This window comes from Lonchura striata, chromosome 5 (genome assembly GCF_050655825.1).
Source record: "Lonchura striata isolate lonStrDom1 chromosome 5, ASM5065582v1, whole genome shotgun sequence".
Lineage (NCBI taxonomy): Eukaryota > Metazoa > Chordata > Aves > Passeriformes > Estrildidae > Lonchura > Lonchura striata.
In genome coordinates, this window is record NC_140707.1 from 7319425 (window position 1) to 7334813 (window position 15389).

The 15389-nt window shown below is 52.7% G+C and overlaps 2 protein-coding genes across 2 annotated transcripts in view; one reads left to right on the forward strand and one right to left on the reverse strand.

The window, feature by feature from the left end:
• Nucleotides 1-15389, reverse strand: part of LOC144247626 (uncharacterized) — a 169588-nt gene that overhangs the window by 18564 nt on the left and 135635 nt on the right. The window lies entirely within an intron of this gene.
• LOC146767206 (olfactory receptor 14I1-like) lies at nucleotides 1271-3157 on the forward strand. Its single transcript, XM_085581180.1, has one exon. The coding sequence runs from the start codon at nucleotides 1874-1876 to the stop codon at nucleotides 2882-2884; it is 1011 nt and encodes a 336-aa protein (XP_085437306.1). The 5' UTR covers nucleotides 1271-1873; the 3' UTR covers nucleotides 2885-3157.

Genomic DNA, 15389 nt, shown 5'->3' on the forward strand with positions numbered 1-15389 from the left:
AGCTGGACAGGCAAGTATCGATCACAAAGATACTTTTAAGATAATAGTACAAGTCACGTAGCAACCAATCATGAGCTTGGCTTTTGCAATATGTATGAGCTAATTAACGAACATATATAAACTGTGTAATCTGTTACAATAAACTGAGACTTGATGATCATGATATCATGAGTCTTGTCTCCCGCGGCATTCCCTATAACAGGGCACTGCCTGCAGCCAGCCCGGGCACAGCACAGAGGCACAGAAAGCTTCAATCAGTCAGGGCTGGGAAGGGGCTGAGAAGTGCCTGGGGCAGAATCACTGCCAGCCCTTGGCACAGGAACCTCTGGCTGCAGGACAATGCAGCTGCAGCTCCTGGAGAGATCTCCTAAAGCTGGAACATGCCAATGCCCACAGATCCTGTGAGTACTGAGTATTTCTGGTGCAGGGGACGTGAAATGCTCATGGAGCTCTGACATGGTGAGGGCTTCTGATCCTCCATAGAATATTTCCAAGACAAGGATTTTTATAAAAATGAGGACATTTCAAAGACTTTGTATTCTGTTTTCTACTATTGGAGAATAGCAGGGATGGGGGATAAATATTAAAGGTTGATTAGGAATTTTGAGAATTGCCTGAGGTATCTGAACTGTTACTTTTAGTGATCTAGAGATTCACAGGAGATCCCTAATGTGCTTTCAGCCCCTCTGCCCATGGACAGCCCCAGCATCACCTTTGCTGGAGCCATCAGGCTCAGTCTGAGCTGTCCTTTCTCCCAGCTGCAAACAGAACCTGCCCCCAGCCTGTGCCCTGCAAACAGGCAGGGTTCTGTCAGGCCAAGGAGAGGGCACAGAGATTTGGGGTCTGGGAGTGCTGGCAGGGAGAGATGAGGCACAGGGAAACACCTGCAGGAGGAAAATCTCCAGGAAGCAGAGAGATCAGGGAAGGAGAGAAAACAAAACCCAGAAATGCTGAGGCAGGGAGAGTTTAGAGATGTCCAGAGGATCCCCTCCAGTGCAGCCCCTCCCTCTGCACAAGCCCCCTCCCTCCTGTGCCCCAGCCAAGCCTCTGCCCTCAGGGCCGGGGCTCCAAGGCGTGCAGCCCCTCCTGTGCAGGCAGAGCTGCAGCAGAGCCGTGGGGCAGCTCTGCAGCCCCGGGCCCAGTTCCCTCTGCAGAGCACAGGGCTGGGAGCAGCTGCCCGGCACTGGGGGCTCTGGCAGGGGCACAGCTGGCTCAGGGTGACACAGCTGTCCCCAGTGCCCGGCTCTGGGCAATGCTGGCAGTGCAGCCAGGGAAGGAGCTGCACCTCCCTTCATCCAGTGCCATCAGAAGGACACTTGGAAGTGTCCCTGAGATTCCAGTCCAAGCTGTGAGCTTCAATCCAGGGTGCAAACATGTCCTAGAGCATCTCTGAGTTATAAGATTGATGGGGAAAGGCAGAAGTGTTCTGAGACTGAAAATGCTTCTGGGTTGGTGAAATGAGCAATGTGAGTCCTTGCCTACAAATGTGCAGCTGGGCTGTGGTGGATCCATCTACTCTCAGCAGTACCTGGGGGTTTTTTAGGGAAAATGTTTGAAGCTGATCATCCTAATCCAGAGAAAGGTTAAAGCCCAGAGAAATTCTAAAGAGGTCAGAATGACAGAGCATCTCCCTTCACTCTCCTCTCATCACTTTGCTGCACAGAACTTATTCATTTCTCCCTGAGTGAAGCAGAAATGCTGAGGATTTCTGACTTCCAGGAACAGCAGTACTCATATAAGGGTGTTTATGAAGAAAACCCCAGAATTGTAGAACACAAAAGACTGTCTATGTGTGTTCTAGGGGAGGGGGTATGGGAAATGTCTTTGATTTTGGTTACAGGCATTGCCTCTAATTCTTCACTGTCCTTTCTCCATGAACAGGTGCCCAGGTGAGCCACAGCAAATGTCCAACAGCAGCTCCATCAGCCACTTCCTCCTGCTGGCACTGGCAGACACGCGGCAGCTGCAGCTCCTGCACTTCTGCCTCTTCCTGGGCATCTCCCTGGCTGCCCTCCTGGGCAACGGCCTCATCATCAGCGCCGTAGCCTGCGGCCACCACCTGCACACGCCCATGTTCTTCTTCCTGCTCAACCTGGCCCTCAGTGACCTGGGCTCCATCTGCACCACTGTCCCCAAAGCCATGCACAATTCCCTCTGGGACACCAGAAACATCTCCTACACAGGATGTGCTGCACAGCTCTTTTTCTTTCTGTTCTTCATCTCAGCAGAGCTTTCCCTGCTGACCATCATGTGCTATGACCGCTACATGTCCATCTGCAAACCCCTGCACTACGGGACCCTCCTGGGCAGCAGAGCTTGTGCCCACATGGCAGCAGCTGCCTGGGCCAGTGCCTTTCTCAATGCTCTGCTGCACACAGCCAATACATTTTCCCTGCCCCTGTGCCATGGCAATGCCCTGGGCCAGTTCTTCTGTGAAATCCCACAGATCCTCAAGCTCTCCTGGTCTAAATCCTACATCAGGGAACTCAGGCTCATTGAAGTTACTGCTTGTTTAGGACTAGGTTGTTTTGTGTTCATTGTTTTCTCCTATGTGCAGATCTTCAGGACTGTGCTGAGGATCCCCTCTGAGCAGGGACGGCACAAAGCCTTTTCCACCTGCCTCCCTCACCTGGCTGTGGTCTCCCTTTTTGTCAGCACTATGATGTTTGCTCACCTGAAGCCCCCCTTGATCTCCTCCCCATCCCTGGATCTTGCACTGTCAGTTCTGTACTCAGTGGTGCCTCCAGGCCTGAACCCCCTCATCTACAGCCTGAGGAACCAGGAGCCCAAGGCTGCAGTGTGGAGACAGATGACTGGATGCTTTCAGGAACATCAAAGTGCAGGCCAATTTCTGGAAATCACTTGTAATAAAAGTTATCTTTGATACTTCTTGTTGTTTTCCTCTTGGAGGTTCTTTTTCTTTGTTTTACATTTTAATGTTGTCCACAAAGAAATGTCATTATTTGTGTCATTTCTCATTTTATTTCTCCCCACCTTCCCTGTGGCCACAGACTGTGTCATTGAGGGGCTGTGCTCTCAGTGTTTTTAAAGGAACTAAAGGATGTCCCAGCACAGTTTTCTGCAGAGATGCCCTTTTGTTGCCTTCTCTGGAGCTGCAGCAGCAATGTCTGTGTGCAGAGCTGGGGCAGATCAGGGCTGGCACAGCAGCTGTGCCCAGGAGCAGCAGCACTTGGTGCTGCCAGTGCTGCTCCCGTGGCCCTGCCCCACTGCCCTGGTGGCCCTGGTGTTGCTGCAGGGCCTGAGTGCTCTCGGGGCCGGGCACAGTCCTGGGGGTGGCAGTGCCGGGGCTGCAGCAGGGACAGGCCATGGGCACTGCTGGGGCAGCACTGACACCTCAGGCCAGGGCCTGGGGGCTCCAGGCTCCTTGCCCAGGCTCTCTCAAGAACACGGCCAGGCCAATGCTCAGCACAGAAAACCCCCGTGAGCAGCCCCAGGCTGGCCGTGGGCAGGCTGGGGGCAAACAGCATGGCTGGTGCTCTGCAAGGGCCCTGGGGGAGACGGGAAGGAGCAGCAGAGCAGGGGCTGATCCATCCCCAGTGCGCTGCACAGCCCAGGGCAGCGTCCCAGAGCGTCCTCATGGAGCTGCCAACAACATCCCCCCTCTGCAGCCCTGGCCTCTCCCCCAGCTCACAGAGGTGCCGCATCCTTGCAGGCACAGACACGGCAGCACTGGCTCAGCAGCCCCTGTTTGCATTGCACACAGCAGGTGGGAGCATCCCCATGCTGGTGCTGTGGGGACATGAACCTGAGGCAGCACAAATGCCATCAGCCCCTGGGGCCAGGAAGGGCTGGGGACACCAGGGAAACCACTCAGCTTTGTCCTGGCCTCTGCAGTCAGCCAGAAAGTTTGTTCCCATCAGCTGGGAGTTTCCTGTCCCACTGCAGACGCTGCTGCTCAGAGCCAGAGCTGCCTGGCAGCCACCCCCAAACTGCCCTGAGCATTTCCTTGGCTTCACCTTTGCTTTCTTTACTCTTCCTGATACAAATTTCTTCCTCTTGCCCAGCCCTGTTCCCTCCTCTGCACACAGACCATCCCTGTTTGCCCTTTCCTCTCTGGCCCCACTCTCCATTGCAGTTCCTGACTTGGCACATTGGGAACATCCCTTGGGGAGCAGGATCATCCCACAAGTGCTGCAGGAATTGTCTGCAGGCTCCTGCAGTGCCTGGTGCTGCTCCCTTGCCAGAGGCACCCCAGGCCAGGGGTGCACATCTGGGCTGCTGTGTCTGGCTGTGGGGCTCCCTGTTCTGGGCAGTGAGGAGGAGCTGCAGAGGCTCTGCAGGACTGACAGGATGGGCTTTGGGGCTGTGAGGAGAAGCTGAGGGACCTGGGCTGCTGGAGCTTCTGAAGAGGAGGCCCAGGGCTCCTTCTGCAACTGCTCCAAGGGTGGTTTCAGAGAATCCCAGAATCAACAAGGCTGGAAAAGTCCTTGGAGGTCATCAAGTCCAACCTGTGCCCTGACACCACCTTGTCTTCCCTGAGCTTCCTCTTCTCCAGGATCAAATACCCCAGCTCACTCAGCTGCTCTTCACAGTACTTGTGCTCCAGACCCCTCACCAGCCTTGTTGCCTTTCTCTGGACATGCTCTAGCCCCTCCATGTCCGCCCTAAATTGGGGGTCCCAAACCAGACACAGCACTCGAGGTGCTGCCGAACCAGTGCCCAGCACAGGGGAAGGATCACTGCCCTGCTTCTGCTGGCCACACCATTCCTGATCCAGGCCAGGAGCCATTGGCCTTCTTGGCCACCTGGGCACACTGCTGGCTCATGTCCAGCCTGCTGTCCATCAGTCCCTGCAGGTCCCTTTCTGCCTGGCTGCTGTCCAGCCCTCTGTCCCCAGCCTGTAGTGCTGCAGGGGTTGTTGTGGCCAAAGTGCAGGACCCGGCACTTGGACTTGTTAAACCTCACCTTGATGGATTTGGGCCCTGGATCCAGCCTGTCCAGGGCCCTGTGCAGAACCCTCCTACCCTCCAGCAGATCAACACTTCTAGACAACTTGGTGTCACCAGGGTTCCATGAGGCCCCAGAGTGTCCCAGTGGTCTCCATGATTCCATGAGGCCTCCCAGTGTCACAATGTCCCTTTGGTTCCATGGGAACCCTTGGTGTCACAAAGTCCCTTGGATCCTTGGGCCCTGCAGTGTCACAATGTCACCATGGTCCCCCAAGGCCCTGCAGTGTCACAGTGCATCCTTGGTTCCATGAGGTCTGGCAGGGCAGCAATGCTCTCCTTGGTCCCACAGTGTCACAATGGCCTCTTGGTCCCAAGGGCCACCACAGTGTCAAACATGTTTCCTGCATTCCGTGAGTTCCTGAGGGGCAGCACTGGCCCCTCGGTTCCATAGGGCCCTGCAGGGTCACAATGGCCCCATTATGACACGAGGTCTTGCTCTGTCAAAAAGCTCTGCATGGTTCCACAAGGCACTGCAGGGTCACAGTGGCCTCTTGGTTCCATGAAGCCTCAGAGTGCCACAATGAATTCCTTGGTGCTGCAGTGTCCTGGACACTTCCTAAATTGGGGACCCCAGAACTGGACCCAGCACTCGAGGTGCTGCCCAACCAGTGCCCAGCACAGGTGAAATGTGGATGAAAACTAAAAACCCCACAATTCCAATAAAGATTTGTAAAGAATGGTATGTTTATTTACAGCGCTGGACACATGTAGGGACTCATTGCCCTTCAATGGACATGCGCACCCCTGAGAAGTCCCAAACCTTTTTTATTACCCTTAATTAATTTCCATAGGCATAGAATTTCACAATAGGTTCATGCATATTCATTCTCATGATTTCATGTTACACTTACAGCTAGTTACACTTGTTCTTGTCAGAAAGTACAGAAAGAACTCCTGGGTCACTCTGCGTGGTCTGTTTAAAGGCCCAAGCAGTCTTTCTTATCTCTTTTTAGTGTGGAAATTTGCATTCTTTCTCTTTAGCTGGGGCAACTTTGCTAGTGCTGCAGTTACCAGACTAAACAGCATATTTCACTCATGTTAGCAAGCTCAAAGGAGCACATTTCACCTAAATCCAAATGGATTTCTACCCTGTTAAATTTTCACTCTGTCTCGCAGGGGAAGAATCACTGCCCTGGTCCTGCTGGCCACAAGATTCCTGATGCATAGGAATGCCAGGGGTTGGATGAGGGAAATGGTGGCGGGGGGGAGGCAGGGACGAAGTGTTATTGATTGTTAGCCATGAAGGATCATGATTTTCATATGTATTCAGATTGCATAACAAGGTGCTGGGGGTCAATATCAATTGGATATTGCTGATATCAAGATATAAATAAGAAAAGTTAAAAGGACAAAACAATTCTCTCTGCATTGTTTTCAATATAGTCTATCCACTTTGAAGACACTTCTGAAATCTGGTCCTGTCCTGACTGGGCCAAGGGCTACAGCATGAGCGATCTCCTGCTTGATCTGGGTGAAAGCTTGTTTGCTGCTCAGGGCCCCAGTGGAAATTGGTTTTTTTGTGGGCGACCAGGTAGGGAGGGCTCAAAATCTGGCCATACTTGAGAATGTGCATTCTCCAAAAACCTATGGCACCTAGGAAAGCTTGTGTTTCCTTCTTGGTGGTGGATAGAGACATCACGGTGATCTTATTGATGACCTCAGTTGGAATCTGACTCTGTCCATCTTGCCACTTTACCCCAGGAACTGGATCTCTCAGGCAGGACCCTTGACTTTGCTCTTCTTGATGGCAAAGCTTCCAGCAGAACCTGGACGATCCTCTCTCCTTTCTCAAACACTTCCATTGCTGTGTTCCCCCACCAGTGATATCACTGATGTACTGCAAGTGTTCTGGAGTTTCTCCCTTTTCCAGTGGAGCCTGGATCAGTCTATGGCAGATGGTGGGGCTGTGCTTCCACCACTGGGGCAGTCGGTTCCAGGAGTACTGCACGCCCCTCCAGGTGAAAGCAAACTGAGGCCTGCATTCTGCTGCCAGAGGAATGGAGAAAAACGCATTAGCAATGTCAGCAGTGGCGTACCACTCTGCTGCCTTGGACTCCAGCTCGTACTGGAGTTCCAGCATGTCCAGCACAGCAGCGCTGTGGAGTTACTTTATTCAAGCCACAATAGTCCACAGTCAATCTCCATTCTTTGTCAGATTTGCGCACAGGACAGATGGGGCTGTGGAAGGGTGAGTGGGCCTTACTGACCACCCCTTGGCTCTCCAGCTCACGGATCATTCTGTGGATGGGGATCACGGCATCCCAATTCGTTCAATACTGCCGGTGGTGCACTGTCGAGGTGGCAATTGGTACTTGTTGCTCTTCCAGCCTCAGGAGTCCTACTGCAGATGGGTTCTCTGACAGTCCAGGCAAGGTGTTCAATTGCCTAATGTCCTCTGCCTCTGCAGCAGCTATGCCAAAAGCCCACCTGAGTCCCTTTGGGTCTTTGTAATATCTGTTCCGGAGGAAGTCTATGCCTAGGATACACGGAGCATCTGGGCCAGTCACTATAGGATGTTTCTTCCACTCCTTCCCAGTCAGGCTCACCTCAGCTTCCACCAGAGTCAATTGTTGTGATCCCCCTGTCACACCAGCAATGGAAACAGGCTCTGCCCCCACATGTCCCGATGGTATCAGAGTACACTGTGCACCAGTATCAACTAAAGCATCATATTTTTGTGGCTCTGATGTGCCAGGCCATCGGATCCACACTGTCCAGAAGATCCGGTTTTCCCGTGCCTCTCCCTGGCTAGAGACAGGGCCCCTCTAACACTGGTTATTATTTCTTTCCTAAGCCCACATGGTATAGGTACTTTCAAGGAGATCTGACAGATCATACCCGGCAGCTTGGTCATGGGAGGCTGAGGCTGCCTTCACTTTACTGGAATTCCCTTGGTCAGTGCTTCCCTCCTTGAGCTGACTCACCCACGCTGCCAGGACAGAAATGGGTTTCCCATCCCACCTTCCCATGTCTTCCCCATGGTCACGCAGAAAGAACCCCAGGCCAGCCCGTGGGGCGTACCCTCTCTCTCTGGCTGGGGAACGTTGGGCTCTGACTTTGGGGCCTGTGACTCGCACTGGGGCAATGTGGGAACTGTTCCTCCTCACCTCCACCCTCATCTCCCTCATCTCCTCTTTGAGTTCCTTGCCCACAGCAGAGCCATGAGCCTGCACTGGGCCATGGATCATACTCTCACAATTTCTCAGCTGCTGGCAGCAGAGCCCACTGTCTCTCGGCTGTTATCGGCATTGATCGTGGCAATGAAGGTGGTGTACTGAGATGGCCCCAGCCTTGCCAGACTCCACAGCATTTGCTCTGTGCACCTGACCTTGTCGGGGTCAGTATCATGCTGTCCATCCCTCCCAAAGAGTACCTCCAATGCTGCCACTTCCCTCAGCTCTTGGATCCCTTCCTCAAGGGTTTCCCAGCACGTTCTGTGCTGGTGCTCCTGCATTCTCTCCCTGTGGACAAACCTCTCTCTGACACTCATTAAAATCCACTCCCAGAGGGAAAGGGACCCTGGCTCCCTTACAAAAATCTGATTCATACCTGAGCTTTGGGTTAAGGGTCCCAAATTCCTTGCCTCACCACCATCCAGCTGGACACCTGTACCCATGAGGTCTCAGACTTGAAGCAGTCAGGTTGTATAAGCTTCACGTCTCCGTCATTCAATGTCCTTGTGCAGGTTACAGAGACTTTTGTGCGTCAGGGACTCGGTGATGATCGCAACCTTTGGTTCCCCTATGGGTTGTGAGGGCCTTCCCTTATCTGGGTGCTCTGATTCCATCTTAGACCTCCTTGTTTCCACAGGGGCGACTGCTGCTGGCTGTGGCTGCCTTTGTGGCTCAGCTGGAACCTGGACAGTTGTAACATCTGTGGGTTCCACTGCTGCCCCATCAGACTCTCCTTTTTTGGGGCAGGGGCCTGCATCTCCCTCACCAGACCCCCACCCAGTCTGGGTGGTTCATATCTGGGGTGGCTGTGGGGCAGGGTCAGGCTCTGGGGCAGCAGCATCCCTGGTCTCTGGGGCCGTGTCAGGTTCTGGGCTGGGTGTCAGGGTGGTTTTCCAGGTTAATCTTCCCTCGTCTCTCAGTGCCAAATAGAACAGGGCTAACAGCAACACAGCCCCTGTATGAGATCATTGGTATTTGGAGTGGATCTGAGCCCTTCACAAACTGGTGGGGCAAACCCAAAGAGATGGTTAAAGGGTTGGGAGAAAATTTCCCCTGGTGTCATTTCCTCACAGTAGGTGCCACTATTAAAGTAACCCCAAAAGCACACAGTCAGTGTGTGACAGCTGTGAATCCATGTGCCTGCTTCCCAGAGGAAGTTAAAGATGCATGAATTCTTCCCTTTATTCACCCATAAAACAAACCGGAGAACAGCCACAGCAGCCTTGGCTGTAGGAGCCGTGTTTAGATCAGGGCCTGCAAATGGAGAAATGCAGCCACGGTTCCGTGCCACCCAAACCAGGGCAGGCTGGAGCACAGGGTGCCGCTGAACGAGGTTTCTGTAGCAGCACACAGAAATTGGATTACTCAAGAACTGTTATTCTCTTTTTTGTTTCTGTGCCCTCGAGCTGCACGTTGGGTGCCAAAATCTGTCTTGGTTTGCAAAGACAGGAGTCTGCTAAGGAAGGCAGGACCCTCCCTGAAATGGGGAAAAAAATAAATGTAGACCCCCTCCCTGTAAATTGCTATAAATTTGAAGTTAAGGGCGACTCTCAGGCAAAAATATGGGAGCAGGAATAACAGTTCTTTATTAGGGAAGAAAATAAAAAGATAAAATAAACAATGCAGTGAACCAACCTCTAACAGATGGCAATTGAATACATCTTGCCTTGCAATCTAGGACAACAACTTATTCAGCATGAATCACATCCATTTACCACATCCCCTTACTCCCTGATATTGCCCACCTGGGACTGACATCCCAAAACATTTTTTAAAAATTGTGCATTTTTCTTCATAATTAAAATTAAGTGAATTTTTAATTAAATTAATTAAACTGATTGATTTTTGATAATAATAATTAAAATTTTATTTTGCTTATGCATAAAAATATTATTCTATATTTTAACATTTCATCTTAATGCTTCTATAAAAAAATCTCTGTATGTTTTTTGCAACCAAAAACTGATTGGTCATTGGTTCTAAGTAACACAATTCCCTTCATTAATTCATTGACCACTATTGGCTATTGATTTTACCCCCTTTATTGTATTTTCCTTTATTTGTATTATTTTTATCATCATTTTTATCATTTTCACAGACAGGGTAAAAGCGGCCACTTTGCGCACACGGAGACATTTCTGGGCACATTTGGGGCAGTTTTGTGTCTGGGGAGGGAATTCAGAGAGAACTTGAGGGTCTGGGGACCCCTGGGGGAGCCGGGCGGGCGCTTGGAGGGGCACTCAGGGATCCTGAGGGGCAGTTCGGGGTCCGGGGGAGCACTCGGGGGTCCGGGGCCCTGGAGGTCAGCGAGGGGAATTTGGGGCCCTTCGGGGTCCGGGGAGCACTCGGGGGAGCTTGGGGAGATTTAACCGGGTTCCTCAGGGCGCAGGGCGCGGCAGGAATTTTAGGCGCAGAACTGTGTTCTGAGGGGCTCTGGGGCCGCGGGGGATGAGAGGAGAGGAATTCCCAGAAGTGGCTGTACCGGGCACCTGTGGGGCTGGGAGCACTCAGGGGATCCGAGGACGGTTTTAGGGGGTCCCGAATGGGCGCTGAGGGGCACTTGGGGATCCCGGAGGGTCTGGGGGACACTGATGGGACAGATGGGGGCGGTACCGGGGTTCTGTGGAGCGCGGGGCATGACGGGCGTTGTAGTCCCGGCCCTAATGGGGCTCTATGGGGCCGCAGAGCATGACGGGAGTTGTAGGCAAAAGAAAAGATGGCGCAGACCCCAGGCACCGCCCCCAAAGCCATGATCCCTGACGCTTATTGGTTGGAAGCAGTGATGGGCGGGACCCTCCGCCAATGGGAGGTGGCGGGGACGGGAACAGCCCATTCCAGTACAGCTCCAGTGCCCCTCCAGGGCGTCCTAGCACAGCCCAGTTCATCCCCAGTACAGCCCAGTAGAAACCGAGTTCCCCTCCAATCTTTCCCAGTACAGCCCAGTCCCTCCCAATACACCTGAGTTCATTCCCAGGCCCTCCCAGTTCATCCCAATGTCATCCACAGTATGCCCCAGTATTGCCCAGTCTTCCCCACAATGTCCCTAGTTTGTCCCAGTATCCCCCAGTTTCACTCCCAGTATGTCCCAGTGTACCCCCATAGTCCATCCCAGCCCACCCAGATTCCCCCTCAGTGTTCCTCATGTTCCCAGGCTGTCCCAGACCCCAACAGTTTCACTCCCAGTATGTCCGAGTGTACCCCACAGCATTCCCAGTGTTCCCCAGTATGTCCCAGTCCTCCCCAGTGTTTCCAAGGACAGTTTAATTTCTCAGGGCTGCCGTGGCAGCCAAACCCAGCAGTGGGGTCAGTGCAGTGCCCATGGCCACAGCCCCTTGCAGTGCCCAGTGCAGCTGGGGTTGATGATCGACCCTCACAGCTGGCTCAGGGCAGGTCTGGAGTGGTTTTGGTGGCACCTTGGGCTGGCACACACCTGAGGAGGGTGTCTGTTTTCATGGGGAAACTCAGGGGTTTTAGATTGCTCCAAACATAGAAAAAGGGAAAGCCCCTCTTAGGCTGGGTGCAGCCAGCTCTGCAGGCACAGCAGGTCCCAGGTGAGTGAGGACAGACAGGATGGGCTGGGGCAATGTGGAGCAAGGTTGTCCACGCTGGGCCAGAGCTCAGGGCACAGCTTCTCTGAGCAGGCCAGAGCTCCTGTGGGGAGACCCTGGCTCAATATCAATCACAGAATGCTGCAATCGCCTCTGATCTAAAGAGAAATGTAATAAAATACACCCTTTAAAACGGGAATGTGCATTTCTTACAAGCACTTTGAAATCTTTCTCCACAACTGGAATAGGAGAACTTTATTGACCTTCTCAGGGCTTTGGTGTTGTTTGCATCAGACTCAGTCCCTGAGAGTGTCTTCAAAAAACTTCTCAAGAACTCAAAGTTAAATTAAAACTCCAAAGTTTCTTGAAGTTTTAATGGGTCCCACTGAGGGACAGGACTGAGAAAGTGTCCCCAGGTTACAGTCAGTGCAGAACACTGGAGTCAGTGATGACAGCTGGGGACAAGCAAGGGGTTGGTGTCTCTGGTGCTGAGCAAACCTGGATGTGTTTCAGGAATGCAAAGGGCCCAGGCCTGAGCCGCAGCCCCTGGCAAGGCAGATCCTGTCCCTCCCTCATTGCTCAGGGCTCTTCCCGGGATGGGCACTGGCATGTGGGGATGGGCAGTGCCAAGGGCAGGACCATGGGGCTGCCCCTGCCAGGCTGCTGAGCAGGGACAAGGAGGCACTGAGGCCCCAGGGCTGCAAGGGTCACTTGTCCCCTCGTGGCCTCAGGCCCAGGGCCAGCAGCCATGGCCAAAGGGCTGCACAGGTTGGCTCTGTCAGGGCCTTGCAGCTGCTGCACATCCCTGAGCCCTCTGCAGCCCAGGCTGTCCCACAGTGTCCCTGCCCTGCGCCTCTGTCCCTGCAGGCTGTCGTCACCCCCGGCTGCCCCACCTCGCTGGCCCTTCCTTTGCTGGCAGCTCTGCCTCCTGCTGCCCCTGCCTGGCCACACAAAGCCTTGGCCTTGATACCCAAAGGGTTAATTCCATTTTTACCGTGCCTGGGAACTTTTAACACAGGAACAAGGCGTGCAGGAGCTGCTTTTCCAGCAAGGACAGTTGGAAGTGTAGAAGACATCTGGCTCAAGAATGCAGTGATAGAAAAAGCAAGGACTGAACCTGGGAACTTGGGGTGGGTTTTATGGCAATGGGTAAATTGTAATACACATTTAGTGACTGTGTATAAGCAACACACTGGTAGAGTTACATGTCCACATAAAGGTTAGGAGTTATCCCTCACTAGACCCAAGGCCTGAATAAATGATCCCCTCTTAAATAGCAAATTAGTGTTAAGGAGTCTTGTTCTGATATTTCAGAGATTTGGTGGCCTGGGGCCTCACAGAACCCAGGAGTCAGCTGTGACTTTGTGCAAACTCCTGGAACAAAGGGTCCATGGTGACACAGCAGAACCCCATGGAGCCAAAATCCATTTTGGCACACTGGGGCCACATTGAACCAATGGTCCATTGTGACACCACGGATCCAAGGAGACCATTGTGACCCTGAGAAACCTCTTGGAACCAAGGGGCCATCCTGACACAGCAAGGCCTCATGGAACCACAGGTCCATTGTGACACTGCAAGGTCACACGGAACCAAGGTGGCCATGGAACCAAGGTTCTGCCATGGAACCTCATGGAACAACGGGACCATGGTGACACTGTGGAACCAGGGAGACTGTTTTTGGCAGTAGGAAAGCTCATGGAACCCCAAGTCCATTGTGGCACAGCGAGGCCTCATGGAACCAAGGGACCATTGTTAAACTGTGTGGCCTCATGGAACCATGAGCCATTGTGACACAGCGTGGCACCTCGTGGAGCCAAGAGTCCATTGTGGCACTGTGGGGCCCTGTGGAACCAAGGGGACCACAGTGACTTTGTGGGGCCTCATGGAACCATGGAGACTGTTCTGACACTTTGGGACCCACTGGAACCAGGGGTCCATTAGAGCATGGCAGGGCCTCATGGAATCAAGGGGACTGCAGTGAACACTGTGGGTCCCCGTGGGATGAAGGGTCCAATGGAACCATTGTGTCACCATTGTGTCACCATTGTGTCACTCTGGGGCATCCTGGAACCAAAGGTCCATTGTGACCCAGCAGGGCCTCATGGAAGCATGGAGACCATTTCTACATTTTGAGGCCTTGTGAAACCAAAGGGCCTCTGTGGCACTTCAGAGCCTCGTGGGGCCAAGGGGACCATTGTGACACTGTGGGGCTCAGTGACACCAATGGTCTGTTGTCACACTGCCAGGCCTTAGGTGTGGGTGCTCTGCTTGTTTTTTCTACTTGTGTCCTGGTCAGGATTTTAGGTGCCTGAGACGATAATTCGTGTTCAGACTCAGGTGCTTCTTGTTTCTTATCAGTGTTGCAGCCTCACAACTGTGAGTTCTGCAGTCTTTCATTAGCAAGTCACAAAATGGCCAAATAATTTCTTGTTACAAGGTCTTTAAAAACTATCCAACCAAGAAATGACACCTATATTATTTTCCCTTTTGACCCAATAACTGATCCCTCGAAGTCAGCAATGCGGACTTTTCTGTCCAATCACAAAATATCACCCAAAGCCATAAAGAATAATGTAAGAAGGTAAATAAGAAGAATGTGTCTCCACCCTAAAACCTCCATCTTGCTTCATATTTATTACTATGTTCTGAAACCCCAAACTCTAATTTTCCCACCCTGTGGTAGTATACACCTCTAACCAACTACGCACCTGTAACCCCAGTGCTATTAATCAATTTTGGAAGCCTTCTCCACAGCCTCAGGTCAAATGCAGTGTTCTCTTGCAAGTCTGTGCCTTTCAGCACAGCGAGTTTAACATTCTCAGCATCCAGGGTTCCAACACTCATGGAATCAGGGACACTCCTGTGACACTAAAGGCCTCACTGAGCCATTGTGACACCACAAGGCCCCATTGAACCGAGGGGCCATTGTGACACTGTGGAGTGTTGGCAGGCCAAGGGGCAGCTGTCACACTGAGTGGCACCATGGAACCAAGGAGCTGCAGGGCCCATGGAACTAAGGATTCATGGAACAGTGTGGGACCCCATGGAACCAAAGGTCCATTGTGACATTGTCGGGCCCATTGGAATCCTGGAGGCCATTCTGACACTTTGAGGCCTCGTTGAATCAAGGGGCTCTGCAGGGCCCCATGGAGCCAAGGAGACCCTTCTGACACTGTGAGTGCCCATGGAACCAAGGGTCCATTGTGATCCTGTGGCACCAAGGAGACCCCTGTGACCCTGCAAGGCCTCATGGAAGCAAGGGACCATTGTGACACTATGGAGCCCCATGGAAACAAGAGGCCAGCGTGACACATCTGGGCCTCATGGAACCAAGGATCCAATATGACACCACCAGTGTGACACTGCAGGGCCCCATGGAAACAAGGGGCCAGTGTGACACTGCAGGGCCCCATGGATCCAAGGGAACAGGTCACAGGTCTGGTTGGCTTGGCCTGACTGGTCCAACTGCCCTTGGCATGTCGAGGGTTTCTTCTCATGTACCCCTGAAACAGAGCCCTGGGGCTCTGGGCTTTCCTTCCAATGGAAAAGAACTGCCCTTCTCATTCAAGCATCCATGGCCAAAATGGGTTTCCCCCCTCAAAATTCCCAATGTCCAGGGATTGCTCCTAAACAAAAACTATCAATACCAACAAGTCTGTTTGACCTTGTCTTCCTGAGAGCTGGCTCTCACCTGC

Excerpts from the sequence above, each read along its gene's own strand:
- LOC146767206 (XM_085581180.1), top strand. The coding sequence starts at position 1,874 with ATGAACAGGTGCCCAGGTGAGCCACAGCAAATGTCCAACAGCAGCTCC.